We start from the raw sequence: 27,781 nt of genomic DNA on the forward strand, positions 1-27,781 counted from the left end.
CAGAGAATGATTGTGGTATTTAGTTTTTGTGAAAAGCTGTGAAGATGTAGAAAAGCAAGACAAATAGAAAAGTCTCTAGTGCTGAATGCGGTCAAGGGAACCCATGCTGTAAATACAAGGACCTTATATTGAACTACTTAATTATGTTTGAAAAGCGAATTGTACTATGAGACAGGAACATCAAAAGACATTTCCTAAACAATTTGGGGAAGAAACCACAGCGTGATAAGCTATGCAACTCAGCCATGGGTCTGTAGGGAGATGTGCCAGACACACAATAAAACACCAGTAGCCTTAGATGGGAAAAAATGGCACATTCTGAAGAAATATCTTTTCTATTGCCTTCCGCAGTACCACAGAACATGCTCTCTGAATTACATCAAGTACAGATAATACAGAGGTGCTTGGTGTCTAAAACACTAGAGATGACAGAAAAAGTGTAAAAAATTAGTACCTTTTGCTGGCACCTCTATTTAAATCCACAATAACTATTGGGAGTGACTTTAAATAAAGAAAGATGTACTGTGTTGTTAAAAATTGTAAGGTAGGTTAGCACATATGAGTAATAATAATTGTATGTTTGAAAACAGAGACATGGTATTTAGTGGCAATATTAACCTTTTTTTCTCTCTCAGTATAGATTATCTTCAGTTCTTTCGCTGGGAAGTAAACTTGTATTATGAGATGTAACATAGAGCAGCTGAAGAGTAGCAATTATTAACTAATTACCATTACTTTCTATATCAGCTGTTTGTTTTGGTTAGTTTTTCCTAAGGGAAAACCCAAAATCAAGGAAACAATTTCTACTTATTTTTTTACATTGTCCTCTGAAGTAATTCTGTGCAAATTTTTCATGCATGCCTTGTTTCTAGAAAACATGAATGTGGCAAGAATTATGTTCTGCTTTCATGTTAAAACCTGAAAGCAGAAAATCTTTTGGAGAATATAAACATAGTTGTGATCTAGAATTACAGACTAAGTGGTCAAAATAGAAAAAAACCACTGACAACAGAGTTCCATTAAATTAGTTAATTGCTTCAAGAAGGGGAAATGCTTGTAACAAAGAAGTAATAATTAGGAAAATATAAACATAAAAAGCATATTGATGTTTTACTTCCTAATTATTAGGGGAGCCTAGACTGGAGTGAATTAAAATCACTAAAGATTTGTTCAGATTTAAAACAATTATTCAGTTTATTTCTGGATTATATAAGTCACTTTCATGAAGGAAGTGTCTTGACACAAGTAAATTTCATACTTTTAGCATATCATTTAATAGTAGTATAACTCATCCAGCTCCAGTACTTTATGTTTTAAATTAGAGCTAGAGTTAGTAAGTACAGCTGAACTGCAGGTCTGCTGTGAGCACAGAGATAATGACCTTGGTAACATATGCAGCATGAAAACTTTTCTAAACAATAGTTGGGAAGCTGGAAACTTCCTCTTCCTATTGTCGAGTACAGGCAAAATGTGTAAGTTAACTTGGAACTGAAAAGTTTATAGCCCAATAAATGAATGGTTGTGCAGCCATCTCACAGCTGCTTAAAAACAAACTGGAGCTGTAGCTGGAAAATTAGCCTTGCTGCAGCTGTAATCCTTACCCATGTTCAGAATCAGCTGTGGTTTTAATTAACATTTGTGATACTGTTCATGATTGTAACGTGAAACATCTCTTTGTTTTAGTGGTTAATACAGGACGTTTTAATGTACCTTCAAATCACTAACACATTTTATATAAATATGGTGGTAACTTCTTGTGACTTAATTTAGAGAAACACTATAGGATGTTCAATTATTGCCTCTAGCAGACCAGGAAATGATTGTTGTATATTTAATAAAGCTTTAGCAAACAAGTATTTCTTGTTGGTGAGTGGATTTTTTTTTTTGGATTTAGATTTGCAAATAAATAATATTTATTAAGTAGTCAGTATTTTTTAGAAAGTGAGGTTATTTTGTCAAAAGGGACTATCTATTCATATATATATAATGCACTTCATTTTTTAATTGCTTAGTAGTTAATACTTCTAATCCTATTTTCTATGTGTTACAATAAGATATAGGCCCTGTGACTTGTTATTTAGTGCATTCTCATGCACTCTAAACCATTTTAAACTAACTTCTTTCTAAAGATAAATTTGGGAATTTTTTTTAAAATTCCTAAATGTAAATAGATTCCAACTAAAACTGCAGAAAGGAGGAGGAGGCAGGAGAGTAAAAATTGACTGCAGTGATGACACTGATCAGGAAGAGGGAAAAGAGCTCGAGGAAAGTTTACGGCTCAACAGGAGTAGTGGAAGGATTGTGGTATGTTTTCTGTGGTAGAATGGTTTTGCTAATGACATAGAATTTTTGGATGAAAAGCTGGGGAATGTACTACTGGTTGACTTAGCAACATGTTTCCTGCTTGTGGTTAAGTTAAATACTGTGTGTTTTCTCTTGTGGTAGTATACAGAGCAATTACTTTTCCATTTTTTTTCCTCCAGTGCAGTTAGGACAAAGACATGGACAATGTTAACTTTCTTCTTTAATTCTAGAAACGTGGAGATTTGAACATTTCCCCAGGACTGAAATCTGAATAGCTGTTTGGTGACCTGTCAGCTACAGCTGGTTGAACAGCAGTTATCAAGTAGAAGCCTATGCTTTCTCTGGTAAATGGAAATTCTATCACTGAATTTATAAATTCTCATAAACCCAGAATCCTTTTCCTTTTTAGATACATTTGGAGTGCATGTCTCCTGCAACCTTGCATGATTGTACTTTTGATCTGTTTAGAGAAAGGATGTTAGAGCTGTGAGGTCTTACATTGCTGGGTCAGTCAGTCATCTTCAAAGGCCTATTTTGTTCCAAGTCAGATACAAAATAACACATGTTTTGGAGAGGCTCAAAATATCATATGTTTATCAGTCTATGATCATTTTTCTTTAAGATAATTGTGTGACCTCTGTCTCTGTGAGCTGCTGTGGCTGTGTGACTAAACGGGACTGAGATTTGACACAAAACCACAAGGAGAAATGTCAGCATCTCCACAGCAGTGGCCTTTTGCAGTTACATGTTTTCAATGTTGTGAAATGATATTTGTAAAAGGCATAGTTTTAAAATCCATTTGCTTCAGAGATGAAGCCAAGTTAAGAACAGTTTGTACAACTACTCGTTTCCACCCTCAGGCCACACTATGTTTCTTTCGGAGTTGAGCCAAAATACTACACAGCAAAGTGTCTGCCAGAATGATCTGAGATTTGTTTAGTTGCCTTAAGCAGAGCTGTGGTTTTCTGGGGATTTTTTTTGTTTGTTTGTTTTCTTTTGGTGTTAGGGGCTTTTCCGTTTAAATTTTCCTAAGTGTGATAGCTACATTATTTCCCCTCACTCCTTTTGCTTAAAATTGCCTGCAGAGTTTATATGCTCACATAGGTCCTTGATTCAGACACAAAATATTTGTTTCTTGGTCCTGAAAACTGGGTAGGGGTGGAGGAAACAAAATACTGAAATAGAGGAGTATGACAAAAAACATTTTCAAAAAGAACACAGGAGGCTTTAAGTTCAGCTGAGGAGGGTGTGAAGTAGATCTAATGACACTTGATTTATAGCAAGCTTTTCAAAAGCTGGTCTCCAGCAAATCCTGTAGCAATGCTCTGTACAACTCAAACAACAATTTTAAGCCACAGGTGAAAACTGTGTGGAGACTTGCAAAGTATTTGTAAATAAGAGTTTAAAAAATGGCATAACTATGCTTAACCAAGCAGCCATCTGTCCCAGGAGAGCAGGCAAACAGCAAGAAGAGGAACTAAGAGCAGCTGTGGGGTGGCTCTTTCATCACATGGTGCAGCTACAGCCTCATGGTTTCACATCTTTTCTCCATCACTTAGACAAAGGTAGAGTTTTTACTGTATACCAGCACTAAAGATATGCATAGTCCCTCCACCTGACTTCTGTGTTTAAGTGCTTTTCCTTTTAAGATCATGAACATGACCTGAGTTTTACTCCATAAAAAACTAAATTAACTCAAGGCCTCAATTTTCTTGATTTCTGCCACATGAACTTGTTTTCACTCATGCCACAAAGTATTTTTGTTATGCTGTGCTTGCTGCTCTTGAATCTTGGAGGTCAGTCTTAGATGTCAGTCCAACGTCCAGCAGTATGAGTGGTATTGTGGCAAATTCAGAAAATTTGAGGATAAAAAGTTCTTGAGCATTTAAGAGTTATGCTGAATAACCTGTGTTACAGGGTTTGGATTAAAAACTCTTAAATTTGTGCACAGAGATATCAGGCACTTGGAAATTACTCTCTATTTTCTCTGACTCTGGAATGACTGAGGTTTGTGTTCCAGTTATAGGTGTTGCTTAATACAGACAAATAGAGGCAGCACAGAAAAAAACCCAAGATGTTCACTAAGGCTGACTGAAGAGAAGGGGAAAAAACCAGATCTGAGCATTTCTTTTTTATTGAAACTGGGAAGCCATTGTTAAACTGTTGCTGCAGAATGATGTCCTGTAAATTACAAATAGATGCAGTTGAAAATAACATTACATTGACTGACACTGCAAACAAGTGATCAATTTTGTGATTAATTAATTAATTTCATAATTCCAAGTTGTATATGTATCATAGTTTATGATAGTATCATAAACTATGCCCAAATATTTACGGTTAAAGTCAACAAAATGAAACAAATGAAAACTAGTACTAAAAACAAGAGGTGCATCCCAAAGGAAAGTTTAGAACAGAACAGTCAGGCAGGGTTGGCCTATTTTATAACCTACTAACTTCTGCTGTGAAAACTCTACTTTGATTTTAAGACCTCTGCAAGTTTAAGAGCTGTCATTTTATTTGAAAGCTGGTATTGTCAGATTTTATCAGCTGGTTTTCATTGCTGGATTTAAAAGAGAAATATTTCATCCAGTACTCAGGTAAGCCTCAGACAGTCCCAAGAAACGCAGAAAGCTACCTGAATCCCAGGCCTTATTTAACTTCATGTGTATCACACAGAGATTTGAAAATTCATTGTGCTGGTCTCACTTGCCTTTTTAACAGAACAAGCCCACTGTGGAAGCAGTGCTGAGTCAGGACTCTCTTCTAGAGGGCAATCAACTAATACATTTGTATCTAAATGTGAACTCTCAAGTTGTGGATTGCCCTTGTCCCACTGAAAAAACAAACCATGACCGTTTCCAGTTTTCTGTTTCTGTTTACTGTTTTCTCAGTATAATTTAGCAAGCACAGATTCAGTTATACCAACAAAATTTGTGTATTTTGCTTTTAAAAATGACAATTATATTAATATGAGGACATCTGTCAACATGATGCCTTGAATAACCAGACTTGTGATCCATGTTTCCACTTCCTGCACTGACACAGGCCATCCTGATAGACCTTCAGTTTACCCAGTGAGACTCAGCCAAAGGGATTCTGGAATCCACAGAAACAGTTTAAGCAATTTTTCATTGTTGTGAACCATGAGCACATGTAGATGACTCAGATATTAGGGACTGGAGTTCTCAATTTTGAGAGGAAAAAATAACTAACTTTTTTATTTTGTGGTAACAATAGTTGAAATTTAGTTAAAATACCATGTTATCTAACCAAGGCTAGGCTGGATGGGGCCCTGAGAACCTGGTCTAGGTGAGGCTGGGAGGAGCCCTGGGAAGGAACAGGCTGGAACCAGCCCTGCCCAGAAGGACTTGGGGGTGCTGGTGAGTGAGAGGCTGGACATGTCCCAGCCCTGAAACCCCCTGTCTGGGCTGATCCCACAGCCTGGGCAGCAGGAGAGGGGGGGAATTCTGCCCAGGTGAGACCCCACCTGCAGAGCTGCCTCCAGCTCCAGGGTCCCAGCACAGGGAGGATATGGAGCTGCTGGAGCGAGTCCAGAGGAGGCAGCAAGGTGATCAGAGGGATGGAGCACCTCTGCTGGGAGGAAAGGCTGGGAGAGTTGGGATTGTTCAGCCTGGAGAAGAGAAGGCTTCCAAAGGCTGACTGAATTGTGGCCTTCCAGTACCTGAAGGAGCTGACAAGAAAGGTGGAGAGAGACTATTTACAAAGGCCTGGAGTGGCAGCACAAGCGGAACGGCTTCAAACTGACAGAGTGGTTTGGATATTAGCAAAAAATTCTTCCCTGTGAGAGTGGCGAGGCCCTGGCACAGGTTGCCCAGAGAAGCTGTGGCTGCCCCGTCCCTGAAGTGTCCAAGACCAGGCTGGAGCAACCTCGCCTAGCGCAAGGTGTCCCTGCCCGCGGCAGCGGAGTGAAACGAGACGATCTTCAAGGTTCCAATTATCCTACTCAAGCCCACTCTATTATTCCATGACAAACCCACCCACGCGCCGCCCCGGGCCCTGCCCAGCTCTCCCTCTCGCTCCACCTTCCCGGGGGGTGGTATTTAGGTGGGACCCCCCCGCGGAGCCTCCGCCATTTCCTACCCCTCCTCCTTCCCTCCTCACCCCTCCCCGCCCTCCGCGTTGCTCCGCACCGCGCACGCGCCCGCTCACGCGCGGTGGCGCCGGGCGGCCCCTCGCGCGTGCGCGTCACAGCGCCCGGGCGGCGGGTCCGGGGGAGGCGCCGGGAGCCGCCCCGGGCGGGGGAGCGGAGCGGGCGGGGGGGACATGGGGCCGTGAGAGCGCGGCCCGGGGGCAGCGGCGGAGCGGAGCGGCGGCACCATGGACGGGCAGGCGGCTCCGGGCGCGGGCGGCGGTGGCGGCGAGGAGCCGCTGGGCTCCGGCAGGATGAACCCGAAGCGGGGCGGGCGCGCCGCGGAAGAGGAGAGCCGGAACAAGCCCAAGCTGGTGAGCGCGGCTGGGAGACCGGCAGGGAACGGCCCGGGCGCGGGGAGGAGGAGGAGGAGGCTCGGACACCGCTCGGGTGCCGCCGCGGTGCTTCCCCGTGGGGAATGCGGGGCGCGCGGAGGGATGGGGGTGCCCTGTCTGACCGAAACCCCGCTGATGTTCCGCGGGCGTTCGGGGGGGGCTCTTGGTGGAGGCAGGTGACAGCCCCCGGGAGGGGTGGCGGCTGGAGCCGGGAATTCCCGTGTTCCCGGCGATGGCGGTGACGGGGGACAGCCCTGCTCTACCCGGCGTAACCTCTGCTCTGCCCCAGTGAAAGATCACAGGGTGGGGTTGGCTCTGTGTGAACAATCCAGAACGCTTCTGATCGGGATGCCAACCACGTGCTTCCCAATGGAACTTAAAGGCTAACGCGAGCGTAATGTAAGGATTTGTGTGTTTCCCAGCCTATTTTTGGGAAGATCTCACGCAGGTTGGAGCACAAACCTTCTTTAGGACTACAGAGTTTGTGGGTTATGCCTGTGCTTTTTAATTTTTAAGAAGATATTTTTTCCTACAGACAAAATAAGTTGAAGCACAGGTAGATTTCAAAGCCAACAGCAGTAGATTATATCACACTTCATAAATTCCCCAGCAGCAAAAATAGTTAATGTGAAAGTGTTACCTTCGATTGTTTACTTATGTTACTTCTTCTAACACTGAACCAGCCCATTTTAGCTCAGTTCTCTATTACCTTTCCAATTGCAACAGTGTAGCAGACACTTAAAACTTTGCTTCCCCTTTGTCCTGACTAGAGTACTAGTTACAAACTTTATTTAATCTGTTGCAAGCGTTTTCACAGCTGTTGGTAAAACTTAAGTATCGAAGTGCTCTCATCTTGTGTTCCTTCCGTGGAGTGTAGAGCTTTGCGCTGATCAGCCCGGCAACTGCGGTGTGGGATATTTTTTGCCACTGAAAACGAAGTTAGAAACTGTGTGGGAAAGTCGTTAAATTTGTAACAAATGAGGCATAGAAAAATTACTGAAAGTTACAATTGTCTCAGAGGAACTCCAATTGAAGTGGGCTTCCATTAAAAGTGACAATAAATATTTTGGCAAAAGATACCTTAATGTGGTGTCTTGTTTTATTCCACGGTGTTATTGGAAACAAACTCCTGTTTCCTTGCATAGGGTAAACGTAAGTCAATTTCATATAAACATTCATGTTTGTTTCAATTCATATAAACAAACCTTTACTAGATCCTGGCTAGAGGAGCTAAGAAGGCTTCTTGAAGGTTCCTGCAGGGAACTGATTTAAAAATCGCACAGGAAAGTGTTTCTTTTTGAAGCCGTGGACATGAATTTGAATTTTGCTGTAGCAGAAGAGAGCACTCTGTTCTGAAAAAATTATATGATTTGAAAAATCGAGGTAAAATGAGCTCAAAATTGGACTGAACAGGGCAAGTATTTCCATTGCATGCTCTATTCAGTTATTCTAGAGTCATTGTAGTAGACTTTTATTATTACACTTAGGGGAAAAAGGAACATTATGTTAATATTTGACTTCATTCGCAGTAGTATGATTTTGTTTCTTGAGGGGGTAGATTATTGCAGTCCAGCAGCCCATGGATCAGAGCAGTGATATGTTGCTTAAATCAGATCATTCTGAAAGATAGTTTAGCCCTGAGATAAGTGACTGGCTTCTGATGAGATAAATGAGTGTGTTGAATGGGAAAGCAGATTTTTGTCACTCAGGACAAGATGTGCACAAATGGGGCATGAAACTGATGTGAAGAGTCATTCACTCCTGAGGAGGGGAAGGGGTGGGATGGGGCGTGTTTTAAATTGAGCAGGTGTGAGTGGACAGCCAGATTTAGCAATTATTGCCATGGGTTTGCAAGGGAAGAATAGGACTGTAATCAGGGAAAGGCTTCATAGACTATATAGGAGAATAATCTTACCATATTTTGCTGGCTTTAATTTTGGATGAGGAATTGGTTCTGCTGGTGATAACTTCAAGTACTCAGAGAGCAGCCTTACTGGTACCTCATCTCTGTTCTCTTCACTAAGCAAATAAGATGAAGGTGTATTTGGGGCTTTTGGTAGAGAAGCCACACTGTGCAAGTGCTGAGTGTCATTGGCTTCATATACAAAGTTCTCAGAGTTGGGTGTGGACATTTTCTTGGTTCATCTTTGTAACTTACAATTCATCAAGTTTCAGTAGAGTTATAGAGATGAATCAACCTGCACTCTGTCATGTGTTGTGTGTAATTCAAGGAGCTCCAAGTGTGCTGACAGGAGCGTGTCTCCTTCCCAGAACTTATTTCACACATCCAGGGGAGTGCTGAACAGGGGCTCGGTGGGAGAGGGTGTGCAGCTACATATAACTGCACATATACATATATTTTTGGTTCCTGGCATAGGAGCTGAAATTAGGTAAAACATTGGGAAGAAGTCTAGGGAAATGATTTTTATATGATAGACTAAAAATGGCTCTGGTTGACAGGGAGCTAGGAAGCTGAAGGCATTATCCTGAGGGAAGGGAAACTAAAATAGAAAGGTGGAAGTTTTTTGTGTTCCCCTGATCTTCATAAGAAACTAAGAGGTGGGCAGTGGTGCTTGGCCTGCAGAAATGTAGTGGTTTGTTTGGTTGGGTGTTTTTAAGGACCGAAGCCTGATCGATGGCATTTATTCCTGATTGACAGGAGGTAAGGCTGGCCTGTCAAGAGATCATGGAATCCTAGAATCAGCTGGGTTGGAAGGGACCTCTGAGATCATCAAGTCGAACCCTTGATCCACTACCACCGTGGTTACTAGACCATGGCGCTAAGTGCCACATCCAGTCTCATCTTAAAAACCTACAGGGATGGAGAATTCACCACTTCCCTGGGCAGCCCATTCCTATGCCTGATTGCCCTCTCTGTAAAGAATTTCTTTCTAATATCTAACCTAAACCTCCCCTGGCACAGCTTAAGACCATGCCCTCTTGTCTTACTGATAATTGCCTGGGAGAAGAGAACAACCTCCACCTGGCTACCATCTCCTTTCAGGGAGTTGTAGAGAGTGATAGGTCTCCCTTGAGCCTCCTCTTCTCCAGGCTGAACAACTGCAGCTCCCTCAGCCTCTCCTCACAGGACTTGTGTTCAAGTCCCTTCATCATCCTCATTCCTCTTCTCTGGTCCTGCTCCAGCACCTCAATGTCCTTCCTGAACTGAGGGGCCCAGAACTGGACACAGCACTCCAGGTGTGGCCTCACCAGCGCTGAGTACAGGGGAAGATCTGTGCTAGAAAATAATATTTTCAAGTATTTCTCTGTAAGATAATTGATGGTTATACACATACACAAGTAATTAAAGATGAGCTAAATCAGAACTACTAATTCAGTTATTTGCTGCTTTATGTCGGGAGGGACACTGAGGTTTCATACAATTTGTTGAACTTGTATAGGTATTCAGGTTTCATAGAATTTGTGACAGAACTGCACCATGGGAATTTAGTTCCAGTTTTTATCCTAGTAGTGTGTAAACTGGAGTATTTTAACCAAAGTTTAATCTCTGTCTAATGTTGTGGGTTTTTTGGTTTTTTTTCCTCATTTTTAGCTGGCTCAAGGTCTGGAGGTGGGAATGAGAGCCTGGGGTTTTTTGTCATTATCTTTGTTTACAATGAAATGGGCAGAAAATATGTAAATTGTTTTGGCAAACAGTCATCTGGTCTCGTGCCAGCCCTGGGAATAGGCTGGCATGAGGTGGCAGTGAGCAGTTACATGGGTTTGGCAATATGCTTGTTTTGCTTGTTTAAAAGTATGCTTGTTCTGTGAGGGGAAACAGACTAAATTAAGGTTGTCAGGGAGATTGCTGGGATTCCTGTGTTTGTTAATGCTTAACTTAGATGTTGTTTGCTTTCCTCAGTGTTTCACTGTCAGGTGGGAAATGTATAATTCTGTTGGGTACCTGGGAAACGGGAAGTGTTTGAAAGCATCAGTTCTGATGTGATGTAGCTGCCATAGCTCACCAAGACCAAGGGCTTGGCAAGTTGATGGTTTTTTTTGTTGAGGAGCTGAAGTCAGAGATTTTCAGAAGTTCCTGGGAGAAGAATGGGAGACAGAGACAATAAAAAGGAGCAGGAGAGGTCACTGGAGACGAAACCAAGTATAAGGGGAAAAAATAATTTGAAGGATGGTTAAGTATTTGTTGGCCAGAGACATTGGAATCACTGTTCTTGGAGGTTCGCAAGTCCTGAAAGTCTTTAGCAGACTGGTTTGAATTCAGTGTTGACCCTGCTTTTTAGGCAGGACTTTGACCTATGCTGAGAAAAGAATGAGATCCTTTCAAACATCTGTGATTCTGTGAGTCAGCACTTGAACAGAGGTGTTATAACAGGATTTGTGGTGCTTCAGGAGCATTAGAACACTGTCTAACTAGAAATTACATGGCCAATGGTTTTTGGTGGTGTATTTTAATTGAAGTTAATAATATATTGTGTAAGTTTATTATCAGCAGAAGTGCATGTAGTACCAAGTGCCATGCTAAAACTCCATTACCCCCAAGTTCCCTTCAGGTCTACGTGGTATCTGTTCAGTGATAGATACTCCACTTGGAGCTCCCTTCAGATATTTAAGTTGTAGCTCTTTTTGAGGTGCTGTGATCCTGTCTTTAAAAGTAGATTAGGAGACAGATGATGTGTAACATGAAAAACAAATTGTTAGGTGAAAAAAAGAGCCTGTTTAATTGCAAAGCAAGTGGATTTGGTGATTCACCCAACAAGGAGCAACTCGTATTTTGTTTTAAAAGCAAAACTTGTTTGTGCTTAATGCTGAAGTCTTTTAAACCCTGTGAGCTTTGAGATTAATCAAAAGCTATGGAGATTCTGACTAATGTGCCATAACCTGGTGTCAAAAAGTGTAATAAAGCTTTTATGAATTAACTTCTAAACAGATTTTAGCTTGAGAAAAGATTTTCTATCTGTGTTGCTCCACCCATGTGAGTGCAGGAGTTAAGGAGTGATTTGTGTGTATCAGTCCCTGTCAGACTGGGTGCTGCAGGTCCTGCAAAGAAAGCTGTATGCTTTTTACACATGACTCAGATATCTTCACACTGCATACATGACCTATGAGTCAGGTTGAGCAGAGATTTTTGGCAAACAAGTCACATGTATAATGTTTGAGGTCATAGTGTCTCTGAGTGAAATCAGTACATGCCTGCAGAGGATTCTTGCTTCAAGTGTATGTTTGAAGAAAAAGTGCACTGAAATTGTTGTGTTTGCGAAGACTCTTGATCTCATTAGATCAAAGTCAAGATATCTCAGCAAATGAAGTTAGTTAAGGTGCAAACATTACTGAAAAATAAATTAGTGTCTTGGGAAACTCCTCTTGCTGAGAAGTGTTCTGACATGGTAGAGTAGGGCATGCTTGGTGCTGATATTTAGGTGAATGCTTTAGATTTTAATGAGAATTGATATTGACACTGTTTAAATAAGGTGATAGAGACAGTGATAAGCCTATCTGCCTGTGGTAATTAAACTTCCTGAACTACTACTTGTAAAACAAAACTGTAGAGCTCTTCTGTACAATACAGGAAGCTTTGCAAACAAAGCAGATCCCACCTAGGCTAAGTGAGAGGCAATAGTGAGAACTGACAGTGTGCATATCAAATGGAAGTGATGATTTCTGAGATATTTAAGCAGTGTGGTGCTGAATATCCAAGTTTTGGAGGATGAACTTTTGTTTTTGTATCACAAAATAGCCTGTAAAGCTTGCCTATGATACTGGGATTCCTGATGACATGGTAGAAGGAAAAGCAAGGTTTAGAAACTTTGTGTGGATTACAAGACTTCATATTTTCTGTGTCAGTTGCAGTTCTTTGAGGTAATCAATAATGGCTAATAACTTCCCTCTAATTCTTTTCATCCCTGTCCAAATTTAGGGTAGAACAAGTGGTGGTGGTTGCTGCTGAAGCAATTGGCAATTTCAGTTGGTTATTCATCAGTTTACTTGTTCAACCTTAAAACCACAAGAAGTTAGAAAATTACTAAAATGAGTGTTTTTACAGAGTTCCTTACAACAATTCCTTTCAATTCAGGTTTTGGAGTTTTTTTAATAATTTAGTAACTTTGTTTTGGAGAAAATAATTTTTTTTGTTGGAAAGGGCTATGTTGGTAGAGCAGATAATTTTGGGAGATTAACAGTTGAAAGACTTTCTTTAGTATTTGTGTAACAGTTGATAAAGTTCCAGGTAGACAAAGCTGACTTGTCTTAAACTTGTGTATTATTCTTGTATCAAACTGATCTTTTACTTCAGGTCTTGTGAACCAAATGGCTTTTTTGCTACAGTATTGGTGGAGTGAGCACCTCAAGGATTCCCACTTTCAAGTGGAATTTCCTAACAAGTAGATAAATTAAATGTTTCATGACAAAAGTAGTACTAACACAATCTGAAAGGCACATATATTATACTTGTTAACTGTTAATTAATTGTACGGGAGAAAGGGGTGACAGTTAAAGAACTGGCTTTTTTTGAGGGAGCGCAATGTGGGTTTAAGGACTCTCCATACCCTCCTTGGTGCTCTACTGACAAAAGTTTTGTGTGACAGTGGGACAGACACGATCATGAAAATGAACCAGTCAAAACCACTACTATTTGCTCTTTCTTGGTTACTTAATAGAACTAATAAGACCAGAGTTATGGCACATTAGAACTCCTCCTTTTGTATTGATTTGTCTAAAGTTCATCCACCACTACTATGAAATTATGTCTACTTTTCAGCCTTCTTCTCATGACAACTGTTTAGCTGGACATGGTGTGAAAGGATCTGCTGTGGCAATTAAACGATATTGTAACATACGTCGTGATACAAATCATGGACTCATCTGATTTATAGAAACTGAGAAATCCCTTGGAAGTTCAATTCTGGAACAAGTCACACATAGGAATTTTATGGTTTGATGCAGCTCCTGAAGGTCTTCAGTCCAGCTGGGTGTGGTAATATTTGGCCTTAAGGTGTACTGCATTCTGTAATGTCACCACACCTTCTCTGTTATATAAGACAAAAATATTCTCAACAGTTTCTAATAGATATGGGTTCTTCCTGGGTAAACAGAAAACAATCTCCTGGGGAGAGTTGGGAGAAGAGGAATTTCAAGGTGATGCATGTGGCAGGTAGCATTTTTGTGAGGATCCCTTCTTGGTCCTTTTAGTGATCCTCAGAGTAAAGCATTGGAGACAAGATGGTATTGGAGAAAGTATTAGGTGTGGTGAATGTGTGGTGCATGTTTGCTGACTGCCAGTGTTCTTTGCATGGTGTTACTGAAAATATTTTCAGTTTCTGCTTTATAACAGTTAAGTGCGTTTAAACTTGTTTTGAACATATAAAAGACACTGATTAGAAAGATGTAATTGGAAAGAATCCTGCCTTCTATTCCTCAGTGATTTATGTGTGTGGACAAATATATAGATAGATAGATAGATAAATATTAACACACATACTCTTACTTCTCTGCTACTTATAGTGGAGATGTTAAGTTTTCCTTTTATAGCAAGACCTCATTAAAATATTTAGTTTGTCCTTTTATGTGAGAATAAATACAAGAGGACTTGCTTGAGGAATGTGAAACTTTGAGTACTACCTCGTAGTTTAGGACAAATTTCTAAATAAAGCAGTTTCAGTCAGTTGGGAATAGTGCTGTAGAATCCCAACACCTGGAGCTGTGGGACTGCAGCTCTGCAGGCAGTAAAGCTGCAGCAGTAGTTTTAGGTTTGTAGGCCCAGGGAACTGCAGCACTGCTCGGTGCAGGTTGGCTTGGAGGTGCACAGGCCTGTTCTCTCCTCTTTCTTAGCTCAGGGATTAGCGAGTCGAACATTAAAAACTTTGTCCTGGATGGAATCACATTAACAAAACTGCATCCAGCTATGTGTTTAGGCATGAAGAGAGGAAATAACCAGAGACCTTCAATGTTCTTGGAGACACCTCTTTGTTGCAACTGGTTGGTTGCGCGTTCACCAGTGACTCTGTATCAATTTGTGTGGGTCTCAGGGATAGTTGAACAAGATAAAATAAGTACTTTGGTCAGGAAAAATGTTAGTTCTGCAGTTCATTATTATTTCTTACTATGGCAAGAGCAAATGATGGTTGTTATAATGACCTTTAAGATACCTGTGGGCTTATGTTTTTTAGTGAGTGTGGCTTTGTGAGGAACAAACGTGAAGCCAACATGAGATTCATTAGATTCTAGACTCCTAATAACAGAATAACAGAAGTAGTTAGTTCTTATACAGTATAGATCCTGCTTTCCTGTCTGCATTTTGGTTCTTCTTGTTACTTCTCTTGCTGTGAATTATTTTTATATCTATTAAATATAAGTAACTTCTGAAATACTTCAGTTTCATAATGGAACTGTGCGGGATGTTGGCATTTGTAATTGTGTGAGTGCATGAGTAGATGAGAACTTGACAGTTATTATTGAAGTGGTTACATGTTCCAGTTGCATTACAACAGGAAAATATTTACATAAAGAAGAAAAAAGATGACAGCATACCAGGCTAAGCATGTACACAGATGCCATATACATTTCATTTATTGTACCAGCCACATTTAAAGGGTAAATTAAGAAGAAAATGCTTGAGTGCAAAACCTGAAACTCAAGGGCTAAACCTATGCTAGATGGTCCAGTTCCAAAGCTGGCACATGAACATTAACTGAGATCCCTCAGTCTGTGCCTGTCCATATTTGTAAGCTTTGCAGTAGCATTGCTATCTGATTTTGTATACACTGAAATAAAAATTACATATAGTAATGAATTCACAGTAGTGAATTTTTATTTTCATTCTTCAGCTTGCTGGAGACATTCCCAAATTAGAAAGGTAAAGAGTACAGGAGAAGGCTTTGGTAAAATTTCTGCCTGTAAACCAGATAAGCAATTTTCATATCTTACAAATATTCATTCACATTTTACTTCAGACAAAGGTTGGGTGGATAGGACGGGCTTCCTAAATCCATTAAGGTTAGTTTATAGTTTGAATCACAGAACACTAATTCCTGAATGACTTATAAGATAAGCAATAATCCCATCAGTTAACATTTGATATTTCAAAACAATTGTTTTGGGAATTTATGGGAAAACCTTTATAAAATTCATGTGTGTGTTCTGCTGTAATCAAAGCACATATGACACTTAAGATAAACCATTTTTTTTTCTTATCTCCTTTAGCAGAATATAAGAGATTCTCCATAGCCTATTACAAGGTTCTGTAATCGTCCTGAATTCATCTTACTTCTTAACAGGGAATCTCACCTGTACTGAAGTCAAATGATACCATGGACTTCCTCAGTATTATGTACAATATAGTTCCTCTCTATGCACTTGCTGCTTCATTTCCTACTTCCCTGAAGGACAAATAATCTTTTCAGGAATCTGTTATAAACAGGAAAGAATAGGAAAGGAACAAAAAGCCTTTGTATGTAACACAGCAGCTATAAATTCAATTTAACCCAGTAAAATTTGACTGTTGAGTTACATTATGGTCCATGTCTGTGGAAATTATTTAATCTTTAGTTTCTGTTCTTCGAGGAGAAGCCAAAGTTTCCCACTATGATAGCTGCACTGCTCATTTTTCCAGGTGTTAGTTTCACATCTATTATTATTAAGGGAGAAAAAAGTGACTTTATCATCAACTTTTTGTAATGTAGGGATTAAATACTGCTCTGATAAAGTACTTGCTCTTTGCTAGTAAGTCTGTGTCTTGGAAGACAGACAATATTATTCTAAGAGGTTGTTGACATGATCCCTGTGACCATGTTCCAAGTCTGCTGGGTACAGACAAAATGAATAGTCTTCACAAGTAATTCCAGCTCCTTTGGCTCCCTGCATCCCTTCTGCTGCCAGTTTGTTTGTGTGCTGTGTTTTGGTTGGTTGGATTTTGTGAGGGTTTTCTTACTACTTACAAAACAACCCAAACAAAGCAAATACACGTTCTCACTTTCTCCAAGTCTATCAGAAGTAAAATACTCTATTTTCGAGGAACTGCCCAGTATCCAATGAAGCTCTGTGGCAACTTGCTGTGGGTGTTCTGCTTTATCTTCAGGTATATCAGGTCTCTCCCAACAGATATGTTCTGCCAGTTTAACTTCTCAAGTGGTAGCAGAGGAGAGTCCAAATGGAGTGTGACACTTATTTCAGTGTTTACTGTACCCACAAGATCAAGAGGTGTTCTACAGAACTGTCAGCATGTAGTTAAGAATCTTCCCAAAGCTATCTCCTCAAATAACAGCAAGAAACAGCAACTGAGCCTGTCCCTGGGCAGGGATGTTAGGCTATACTTGCATTGTCATAGGGGAAGCAAGTAAAGCAGGAATAAAAAAATATTGTGCACAAGTATTAAAGTGAAGAAATTCCTCAAAGCAGTTTGTGCTTCATTTTATCAGAATGATTTCAAACCATCTCTCTCACTCTCAAGTCAACTGGTCATTGCTTCTCTCAAGAGAAAAAAAACTTAGGTTTCAACAAAAGATTAATCCCAGATTGAAAGTGTATAATTGTAGTTAAAAGGGTAAAAACTAAGATTGCACTTGAGTAAGAATGAAGGTGAATCTTATCACAGTAAAAAAAGTGTCTCTTTAGGAAGTGAGGTATAAAAGAAGGAGGCCTATTCTCACTACTCTTAATTGACCAAACTCAGGAGCTTTAGAACAGCTGTCTCTCAGTCTCAGCAACCCCACAATGTGTCTAAATGAAAAGATCAGCCACTTGCACTCAGGAGAGCCCAGAACAAGGGAGGCATGAACAGCAATTTGGTGCACATCAAGTATTGCCATCCAGCCAAACTGGCTTTGTGCTGCTGCTACAATGAAAGCAAAGAGCTCAAACCCACTGCTTGTATCTGAGCATAAAATTGAGATAAAGTCTTCACTTACTATGTTAAGAATTGTTTTGACATCGTTTTTCCAGTTTAACTGTTCCAAAATGTTTCAAATGTACTTCTCAATAATATTATACCAAAAAAAAAAACCTCAGAAGTTAAACAATTGGATTTTTGAAAAATAAGCAGCAGAGGTATAGGGCTGAACATGGCACTGACAAGCGCACTTGGCTAAAGAGCGCCAGGCACGGAGGGAGCAGTCAGCATCCAACACTTCTACTGACTGCCCTGGGAGCTGCTCAGACTTCATTTTTAATTAAGTCCCAAAAGTTGATCCAATGACTGTTCAACTGACTAGCAAGTGGTCTCAGTCTATTTTCCTAGGAAAACCACTTTCTAATTTTCTTCCAAACCCACTGATTTGCTTGCTGTAGGTGCAGGAAACAGAATATGCTGACACTGCCAAGCAGTCCTGCCCAGTGCCAGTGCAGTAGCAGCCACTTGGACAGGTGGCTCCTTCTCTGATAAAGTATATCTGACACTTTTTAAAGGCACCAAATATATGCACAGAAAGCTACAAAGGATTTTTGAAATTATTCCAATGCACTCCTAATCCACTAGCATTTTACTAAAGGAAGCTTAGGAGGTGCAGCTTTTGAAATAAGCTTTCTTATCAAATAAAGCATAAAATGTAATTGGCACTCAACTATCTGAATCCTATGGGTTTTTTTTAAATACAGTGTTCTTCAAGAAAGACCATTAAGGGCTCCATTACTAAGATTATGAGATTTGAAAGTGAAATTATTTAAACTCAAAGTAAATGCAATCCTAGTCTGCAGATGACCAAAAATGTATATACCAACAGTATATATGCTTAGCCTGATGTTTCAAGTACATGAGGAAGTGTAGCTGCTGTCCTTATTTCCCCATTTACACTGACAGCTGGTGCAGTCCCATATGCTGTCTTCCTACTGTCAAATATAATTTTCTTTTTCTTGTGTCTTTATTCAAATCGTTACCTGTTCTAGTGCAGCTGAGACAGAGCCTGTAACACGTGAGGTCTCCCTGGAGGTACATGTTGTTCTTATGGAGAAACTGTATCCATTTCTATTGCTACACTTATTTTATAGAGATTTGCTAGAATGTTTAAAGAGGAAGTTTCTTAATAAGACTCGTTTAGGCTGCTGTGGAGTTTTGTACCTACTTATTTTTGTGAGTTGTGGTTGGTGGGGTTGTTTTGGTTTTGGGATTTTTTTGAGGGGAGGGTGCAGAGTCTTGTTTGTTTTGGTTTATTTTGAAGATATGTCCTGTAAAACCTTGTGTTGGTTAATGCCTATGCAATGCCACACACATTTCTGAGTTAAGTACTAAAATCCACAGGTAGAATTTCTCAATGAAAATGGAAGCATCAAACTAAAAGGGGTTTAAATCTTTCTTCAAAGGGCAAGGTTTGCCATGGCTCTTAAGCTTTGTAAAGAACTTGATTAGTTAAATGTCTCTTAGATCATTAAACCTGCACACTGAGACTAATAAGCTGGTATGCACATCATCAAAGCAGTATTGCAGACCGTTTGTTGTGAAATTTATGAATGGAGTTGTGACTTGTCTCTTTCAAAAGTCAGATTTGTAAAAGTTTTAACTAACAAACTGTTGCTCGATACTTTAAAGTGAGGTATTTAAAAGCTGTAGAGTGTCCTGAAGAGAGACAGTGCATTTGTTTATAATGAAAAGCGTGCTATACTGTCACAAGACATTGTTTCAAGATGCTCAAAGAAAAACCTGTCCTGCAGGATCACTAGATATCAAAATAGGAACCAGATCTTGACTGTACCCAGTGCTGTATGAAGGACTCACCAGTTCTGTAGCACAACTGTCATAAATACAAACCCTGCTGACCCTGGGCTGCATTACTGGTAACTTCTCTGATCTGCTTGGGACAGAGACTTGATGGAAAATGTTTGGACTCCAGCAGTAGCTCTGGAAAATGCCACAACATACTTTATTTTCCTCTGCACTGGCTAATGTGAGAACTGCTTCTTCTAATAGGCTTCTTGAAAATGTTTCTGCACCTGTCTGACCTGATCTCACTGTCCTGGTGACATCCTTACCCTGTGTCTCATAACCAGCAATTTTGTTGGCTTAGACTGACATGGATCTGCAGCTTTTGAAAGAAGCTTTTAATTTTGCTGATTTTTAAAGCTTATCAATGAATACCAATAAATTATTTTCTGAAAGAAACTTTTCAAAACACTAATGGCCACCTGAGATACAAATAAACAATCTATGTTAGTTGATTTGTCTTCATCAACTCCTTTGTATCTTCAGTTACAAATGTGATGAAATTAAGGCTAATTTTTTTTTACAGTGATTTCTATTTTTTTTTCCAACTTCTGAATTGATTTACTTTTTGGTAAAGGTTTCTTTGAAGTAATCTGGGAGGATACAGTTTTTTGAGCAGTCCCTTCGTTTTTGGAGTGTGACAGTGATCTGCCAGTCAGACAAAAATGAGGAAGCTGGTTCAGTTTCCCTCAACCTCCATTTTCAGTCAGACCAGACCAGATTGCTGCTTAGGGTCTCTCTGTCCCCCTTGCACAGAGACACGGTGTGGAGGTGGCCTTTTTCCTCATTGACTGAAGATCAGACGATGGCGAGTGTCCAATATGATTCCTGTTCCTCTGACATGTTCCCCCCTCCCTCCTGTTTGGGAGCAGTGCTGAGGCATCTCCAGCACTGCGATTAAGGAGCTGGTGCCCTCTGCTGTTAATGATTTACCAGCCGGGCTGACCCTTGGGCTTTATTTAGTACGAGGAATTGTCTAACTTACTTTCAGAACATTTTCTGGATAGTCAGTCTCCTGGAGGGGAAAAAAGTAGAGGAACTGGGAAAAGCAGGCAGCTTCCTGGTTGGGAGGTGGCTGCCACCCTCCAGTTGAACAGCACTGACTCAGTGCTGCCAACATGAACAATTTTCCAGCTGCCTTTTGGCAGCCTGGTGGTTCACATGCTCCTTGTACAACCCCAGGGAATGTGTTCAGGTTTGAGTTAAAGCCTTAGTTTAAACATTTAAATAATACATATTTAAGGAGTTTGTGAAGCAAACAATATTTTTCCATATGGTGTCATATAGGCCAAATGCAAATGTACAACAATAGTAACAGAACTATCAGTATTGCTTGCTTCAAGTATCTTTGAGGCAGCATATGGATTACAATAGTCATTTCAAGTTGGTTTTTTTTGTTTGTTTGTTTTTAAGGAAAGCTGAATTGTCCTTGAAGTGGGAAAAATATTACACTAAAGCAAACATGTTGTGAATTATGTTTTTTACTAATTTTATTAGTAATGTCAGATATTCTCTATCATGGATAAAGATCTTGAAAGGCCTAAATGAGTGTGTAGTTCTGGTTTTTGCACATCAGCTTCTATGAGTCGAGTATCTTTTCACAATTTCCTACGTACTTTTTTAGATTTAATTACAAAATTGAATATGTTAACAGTTAAATTGTCTAATGGGAACATTATTCATTCTCTGAACTGAAGAACAGAGGTTGTAGGAGTGAATTCTATTTTGTGACTGTAAGACCTAATTTCAAGTTGCAGACAACTTTTTGTACTTCAGGTATCAAGCAGCTTTGGGTGTTGTCCCTTTAAACTCCCTTGGTTCAGGTACTCATGTGGGAAGTTATTCCCTTCCTGGTTTGTATGCAAATGTCTTTGCAGGCTGTTAAAAATCACTTGTCCTTGAGAGAAGCTTTACCATGGCTTTTGGAGGAGCTGAAGTCAAGCTAAATTTTAGAAAACAGTCATATCATCTCAGTTTAGAAAAAAAAAAAAAAGGAAAAAAAAGAGTTAAGAGAAGATCAAGTTTCTGTTTGCTACCTCTAGAAAATGAGCATTGCTTGGAGCAGGTGGAGCTGCTTCCTGAGCTTGGAGCCCATGTTGCAGCACACCACAGTTTGCTTGGGCAGTGGGCACTGGAGTTAAAATTGCTGTTAAGTTTAGAGGTTATCGAGATGATCATTGTTTCACTGTACATGTGGTGAACTGAAAGTTACTTCTGATTTTATTTTTGTGGTGGAAGTAAGTCTTTAGCGTAACAATTAAGAACATGGCAAAGTAATACTTAAATATAAGGGAAAGATCAATCCACACATGTAAATTCACTTCATTTCAAAACTCGTGTCCAGCTCAAGTGATCTGGAAGGTTTTATTAATACATGAGTTTGAGAAAGATGTAAAGAAAAGCAGGCTTGCTGTGAGTTTTGAATTAAAAGTTGATGTAATCGTCTCAAGTCATTAAGTTCTGTGGATGTGACATTGTTGCTGCTGTAGCCTGAACTGAGCTTGCATGAGGAAATAGTGGTTTCTATACCAAGAAATGTATGAACTATGAATATCTTTCATGTGCAAGATTTCCTGGCTGAGACCCACATTTTAAGATAAAAGAATTGTCTGGTGCAGTTCCATTAGTATATGGTGTGATTTTTGTGTGCCTTACTGACATGATCTGTCTGTAATAATGCAAGTAGCCAGATAGATAAACTAAAATCAGGAAGAGTAAATAGAAAATGATATTAACTATTGATAAACTGGAAATACAGTGTTTGAAAGGGGGAAGCTCTGTCACTTAAATCTTCTAAGTAAAGAACTAAGTAAATCAGCAGGAAATAGTTCTTTGGTATAGATACTGAAGAAGTTCCGGGGTTTGTGTTGATATTAAAGACAGAGATTATAGGCTGCTGTCTTAAATTGTGTGTATAATTATACATAGAAATATTAATTTGATACCTCTTACCTGCAAATGCTTAATCATGGAGATTTTTGCAAAACCTTTTCCTTTGGGCTGCTTCTTAACACAAGGAGTTAGTGTCTTTAACAAGCTAGGAAAGGGTTGATTGCTTTTTTTCTTGTGTTGCTCTGCTGTCTTACAGATGGCTGAAAGAATAATGCTAGAGGACTACAAAATCCACAATATCTTAAACTTCTTTCTAGGGAGGTAAACTATTCTGGTTTATGTTCTGAAATCAGACTGGAAGTGTAGTTTCTTTGTTAGTATAAGAGGTTGTCAAAATAGTGTGAGAATCTGCAGGTACATAACTGCCTCAACTTTGCCTCCAGCTGCTTTCAGTTTCTCTCCTACCTGTTAAATGTGTTGCTTATCTTGAGTAGCTGCTGGCAACAGTGTACCTTACACACCATAAGGATATCTTGGAAGAGTGCTTGAGGTGTCTGAAAAAATGGTGTGTGGTACCTTGTTTTAGTATTCCGTATTTTGCCCAGAGGAGTTTGAGTGACAAATGCAATATAAGTGTAGAGATGGGGTAGATTATCCTGTTCCAGGTTCAGGGAGAGATTGACAGTGCTTAAATGAGAAGGGAAAAAAAAATTCTGGTACAAGTAACTGCTAGAACAGGCAGTTTTAGAACTTCTTGCTTGCACAGTTGTCTCTGTGTTGAAATCATGCTTAGGCTTTACTTCATTTTGCTCAGTAATCTCAATTAAAAAAAAAAAGATCTATTTACCAGAGTATGGACATCTTAGTTTTGATTTCAAGATTATAAGCTCCATTCTAAGTCCAGGTAATGAAAATACAGGAGAGGCATAAGGAAGGGCATGGAGATGGGGCAGTTTAGAAGCTGAAGGTGTCAACATCTGGTTGTACAGATGTCTGTGCTGGGTCAGGCTGAGGTGGTTTGTTCATAGCAGCCCATATGGTGCTGTGTCCTAGATTTGTGATCAAAGCAGCGTTGATAGAACACCAGTGCTTCAGCTTTTGCTGAACATCCCTTTCCAGTGTCAAGGCTTACTGCTTCCCACCTGTGAACAGGCTGGGTGGTCTGGAGGTTGGGAGGGGGATACAGACAGCACAGCTCATCCACAGTGACGAAAGAGATATTCCAACCATATGACACCATGTTCAGAAATAAATCCAGGGCTGTGGAGTGGGGAGGAGGATGTTTTTCCAAATTAGCAGTTGCTCAGAAGCTGGGTAGGCATTGGTCTGCTGGTGCTCCCTGATGGTTTTGCATAATTGGTTTCATTATTTTATTTTTTTTTTTTATATATCTGAACCATTAAGTTTGTCTTGCTTTTTTACTTCTGATGGTCAACATAATCTTGCTGAGAGGGAATGAGCAAGTGGCTCTGTGGGGACTGACCTCTCAGCCAGGGTCAGTCCACCACCCTGTCCCACATACTTCTGAAAGCTTCTCGAATTCTGTCCCCCATAAATTCTAGACCTTATTTCCTATTCATGACTTCATGTAAATTGAGCAAGGTTCATGAACTGAATGCTTCCTTGATAACCATTATTGGTATTGGTGTGCAATATAAGTGGTTTTGGCCATGAATAAAAATGTAACATTGGTGATTTTTGTCAGCAGGATTTTCCTGCTCTTAAGGAGAAAGTGAACGGGTAAAAGGGAGGGAGAGATGATAGTGAGTGGTTTGTGAATCACCAGTTCAGTGACTTGAACCAGTTCATCTACTAATGGACATTACTCAGTGTCGAAGTTGGCAGAAGGCTCCAGAAGCTTGGGCACAGGAAATTCTCGGCTCTGAGTCTCAAAAATGGTCCGAGCTGAGAATGTCACATAACTCTCTGCTGACGCAGTTTGAAGTCCAGGAGTCCATGTTTGTTTTGGAAAGCCTTCTAAGAGATCTTGCTGCATTTTTATGCAGTACTGGGGGTACTATAGCAATGCAGGTTTTAGATTCATGAATTAAATAGTCAAAAGACAAGGTGCAATGGGATACAAGCTTGCTTTTTCATAGAAAATGCAGTATATTCCATGTTCATTTAGCTTTCTTAGAACACATAGTGAAATTTCAAATGCTCTTAAATGTTCAAATACATGAAATACAGACTTCTTTTTTCTAAACCAGTAGGTAACGCTGTCTTTTTTTCTTTGATTTGTGTGTGTTGTTTTTTTTTTTTTTTAATAGAATATTCAAATAAAAACTTTGGCAGATGATGTGGTAAGGTCTTTGTAGCATCTTAATTTGCAATGGTAACTCCATGCTGCATGCTACTTTACTTCAAATGTTGTGGACAAAATAACATGTTCTTATAAGGATATTAAGCAATAGATTTCAGAAAATTGAGTGACTATTCCTAAATATCTTAATTTGTAATTTCTGTTGAAGAAGATTAATTGTGGTTTCTATTTAAAGAAACTTCCTTGACCACATTCTAAATACTTTAGTAATACCGTGGATGCGTTGAGACTGTTACTCAACAGTTCAAGCGTTATTTTTCTTGACCTTCTCTTAAACAGAAAAGGATCTGCAGTGGTTCTTCAAAGTTAGTTGCCACATGATTCAAATGGAACCATATTGGGTAATAAGTGTGTACTGAATGCCAAGCAACAAGTTTGTATTCAGTAGCACTAACTTTATGGCACTGAATACTTTGAAACCTGTCGTGAAGTATTTTTGCAGAAAATTGATTTCATGAAAATTAAAAATTTGCATTATATAAATAATAGTTAAGCCACGCTGGCTGTTTAGTTCCTGATATTCTACATGTCTGAAATGAGGAGATTGTACCTAGTAATCATGTAAAAGATTTATTTGTGGCTTCAAAGCGATCTCACCATTGCAATCTCATTAAACAAATTTGTTGTTAATAAGTTATATTTGAAACAGATCACAGTATGGTGAAATTGGATCTTAAATAACTTTTTGTGACTGCTGAATGGGCTTTTTAAAATAAGTGAACGGTTGCACTGCATTTGGTGTGTACTGGCTAAATTTGGATACTGCCTTTCAGGCATCGTGTCTTATCCTTGGCCTTTTTACTGGGCTATGCCCTAATTTTAGTTTCCAAAAATGTAATTTAAGCTATTCTAATAAGGTAAAAAAAAGGATTACAGTAATATTCTTGCCTTGTTAAAGACATCAACTATATCCTTGTAGGTATTGTGTTTCTGTCCACAAATGTAAGATTTCTAAGGAAGAAGAAAACCTACCTACCCCCATTCAGAAAACACAAAACCCCCCAGAAAAGCTCAAAAGAAATTCAAAGGGAATGCAGCTTATCTAGGGGTACTTTACTTCAAAACTTTAAGATAGTCTTGTAGAATCTCAAAAATAAAAATGAAAAAAATGAACAACAAAAAGCAAGAAAAAGAAACAAAACAGTGACAGAAAAACAAAAAATCCTTCTTCCCTGTACTCCACAGCACTTGTTCAAATTTCTCCACTCTGGACTCACTAATCTAAAATGAATCAAAATTTTTGCAAGTGAAATATTCCATTAAGCTTTTCACACCTCACAGAGGTTGTATAAGTGTAGCAAATATAAATTTTGGGTTCTGTGTTTTCATGGAGGTGACATAACTGCCGTGAATGATCCTGGTAACCCTACATAAGCTGCTATTAGATGAAAGCACATCTTCATAAGGCTATTCAGTGCCTGAAACAAATACAGGAGTATTTGTTGATGCAAACAGTTCATTGAGAAAAATTGCTGTAGGCATAACGTTCTCGAAGTGAGCATATATATATACATACACATATTTACATATATATATATCATTATAGGCAGTTATTAAGTCAAAAAAATTGGAATCTATTCAGAATAGAGTTATTTTTTTAAAAATAAAGTACTAAATGGCCTTATGAGGAAGGTGCCCTTATTGGTTGTTTCCAATATTAACAAAGTAACTGAGTAAGCATGCTTAAAAAACAAAGCTGGGGGTTTGGTGTAAGGGCTAAAGCAAGTCAGTGGCAGACTGTATGACATGCTTTCACTAATGTCTGTTATGTGTATTTAACTATGGGTGGCTGCTTCTGTGTCAGTAATCCATTACCTGGCTTTTTAAAATTTTGCACTAATTTCAGGAGTCTGTACTGAAAAACGCTTCAAGGAATTGTGAACTATGCTTGGAGCATTAATTCCTCTACAAACTTTATTTTACTTTAGCAGGATTTTTTTATAAGCCTGATGAACTTGTGAGTACCTCCTTCCCAACGCTGGCTTTTTCAGTTGTCCTCCAAAGACTTATAGCTCTTCAGGTGAAGGAACGCTTGGACATTACCTTTGTGGTACCATATTTATTCACTATCAGGATAATTAGGGAATAATGTGAGAAGATGAGTTGAAGATTTTGAAATGCTAAGAGTTTAACCTAAATGGTATAGTTTTGAAGCTGTGAGAAATATTTATACTGCTTTTGCATGTGACCTGTCATGAGTTTACCTTATATGTTATTGTCTTTCTGTGAAAAGTAATCTCTGAATATTAAGAGTATTTTTACTTACAGTTCAGTTTGAGTTTTAACTCTGCTGCTTGAATTAACTAAAAATGTGTGTATTGGTTGCTTTCCTATATTTCGATTTCTGCTTATTTTTGAATGGATGTCTTTGCAGCGTGACAGGATTACAAGCTTCAGGAGATCAGCAGTGAAAAAAGAGAAACCTCTTATTCAGCACCCTATTGACTCCCAACCTTCCATTAGTGAGATCCCACATGCCCAGGCGCTTGTTGACGAGCGTTGCATGAACTTATCAGAAAAAGAAGTGATGGATCTCTTTGAAAAAATGATGGTAAGATGATATTCCACATAGTTTTACAAGTTTTAATTTGATTTCAAGTTAGTATTTATTGTATAGCAGTTATTTTCAAATTTTGGGGAGTATCCCATGCCTTGTGAGGGTATGGGGTAATATAGGCCTAATAGACCAGTCTAAACTGGCACATAAACAAGTGAGTAATTCAGAGAATGCCAGTATTAGAGATGTTTAAATGATCTACAGGCAAAACAAAGGCAAAAAGCCTAAATTTAAAAAAATATAACTGTTGATTGCTTCATTAAAACAACCCCTATAGATCTTAGTTGCAGTAGTTAGATACTGCTGTTGAAGGACTGTTTTTAATGAACTGAAGTTAATAAGTACTGTTGGAAAATAGTATTTTCTATTAATAAAATAGTAATGCCTAGAAACCTGAATTTTTGCATAGTCTTAAATATCTACTCTCATAGGATCATTTATTAAGGCTTCTGATTCTACTCACAAGGCAGCTTTTCTATTAGTAATACAGGAACTAACTGAAGTAGGTGGGTCCTGCCATGCACACTGGTATTGGTACATGAAGTATCAGGAAATAAGTTTTTTTGAGTATTTTTAGAAATATAGTTTTCTGTATCATTCTTCAAAATTTTTGTGAACTTCCATGCAGTCAAGA

The 27,781-nt window shown here is 39.2% G+C and overlaps 1 protein-coding gene across 3 annotated transcripts in view; it reads left to right on the forward strand.

Annotated features, from left to right (window-relative positions):
• The first annotated feature begins 6,621 nt into the window (after positions 1 to 6,621).
• DIAPH2 (diaphanous related formin 2) overlaps positions 6,622 to 27,781 on the forward strand; it is a 199,569-nt gene continuing 178,409 nt past the window's right edge. For 2 of the 3 annotated variants that reach the window (XM_027740737.2, XM_027740739.2), the window contains exons 1-3: positions 6,622 to 6,771; positions 24,538 to 24,570; positions 26,965 to 27,141. In XM_027740737.2, coding sequence (XP_027596538.1) covers positions 6,646 to 6,771; positions 24,538 to 24,570; positions 26,965 to 27,141 — 336 coding nt within the window. In that variant the 5' untranslated portion in view covers positions 6,622 to 6,645. The remainder of the gene's footprint in view (positions 6,772 to 24,537; positions 24,571 to 26,964; positions 27,142 to 27,781) is intronic. The other variant, XM_027740740.2, reaches the window with a different exon arrangement.

Source organism: Pipra filicauda, unplaced genomic scaffold (genome assembly GCF_003945595.2).
Source record: "Pipra filicauda isolate LSUMZ 115617 unplaced genomic scaffold, ASM394559v2 scaffold270_size1042834_pilon, whole genome shotgun sequence".
Lineage (NCBI taxonomy): Eukaryota > Metazoa > Chordata > Aves > Passeriformes > Pipridae > Pipra > Pipra filicauda.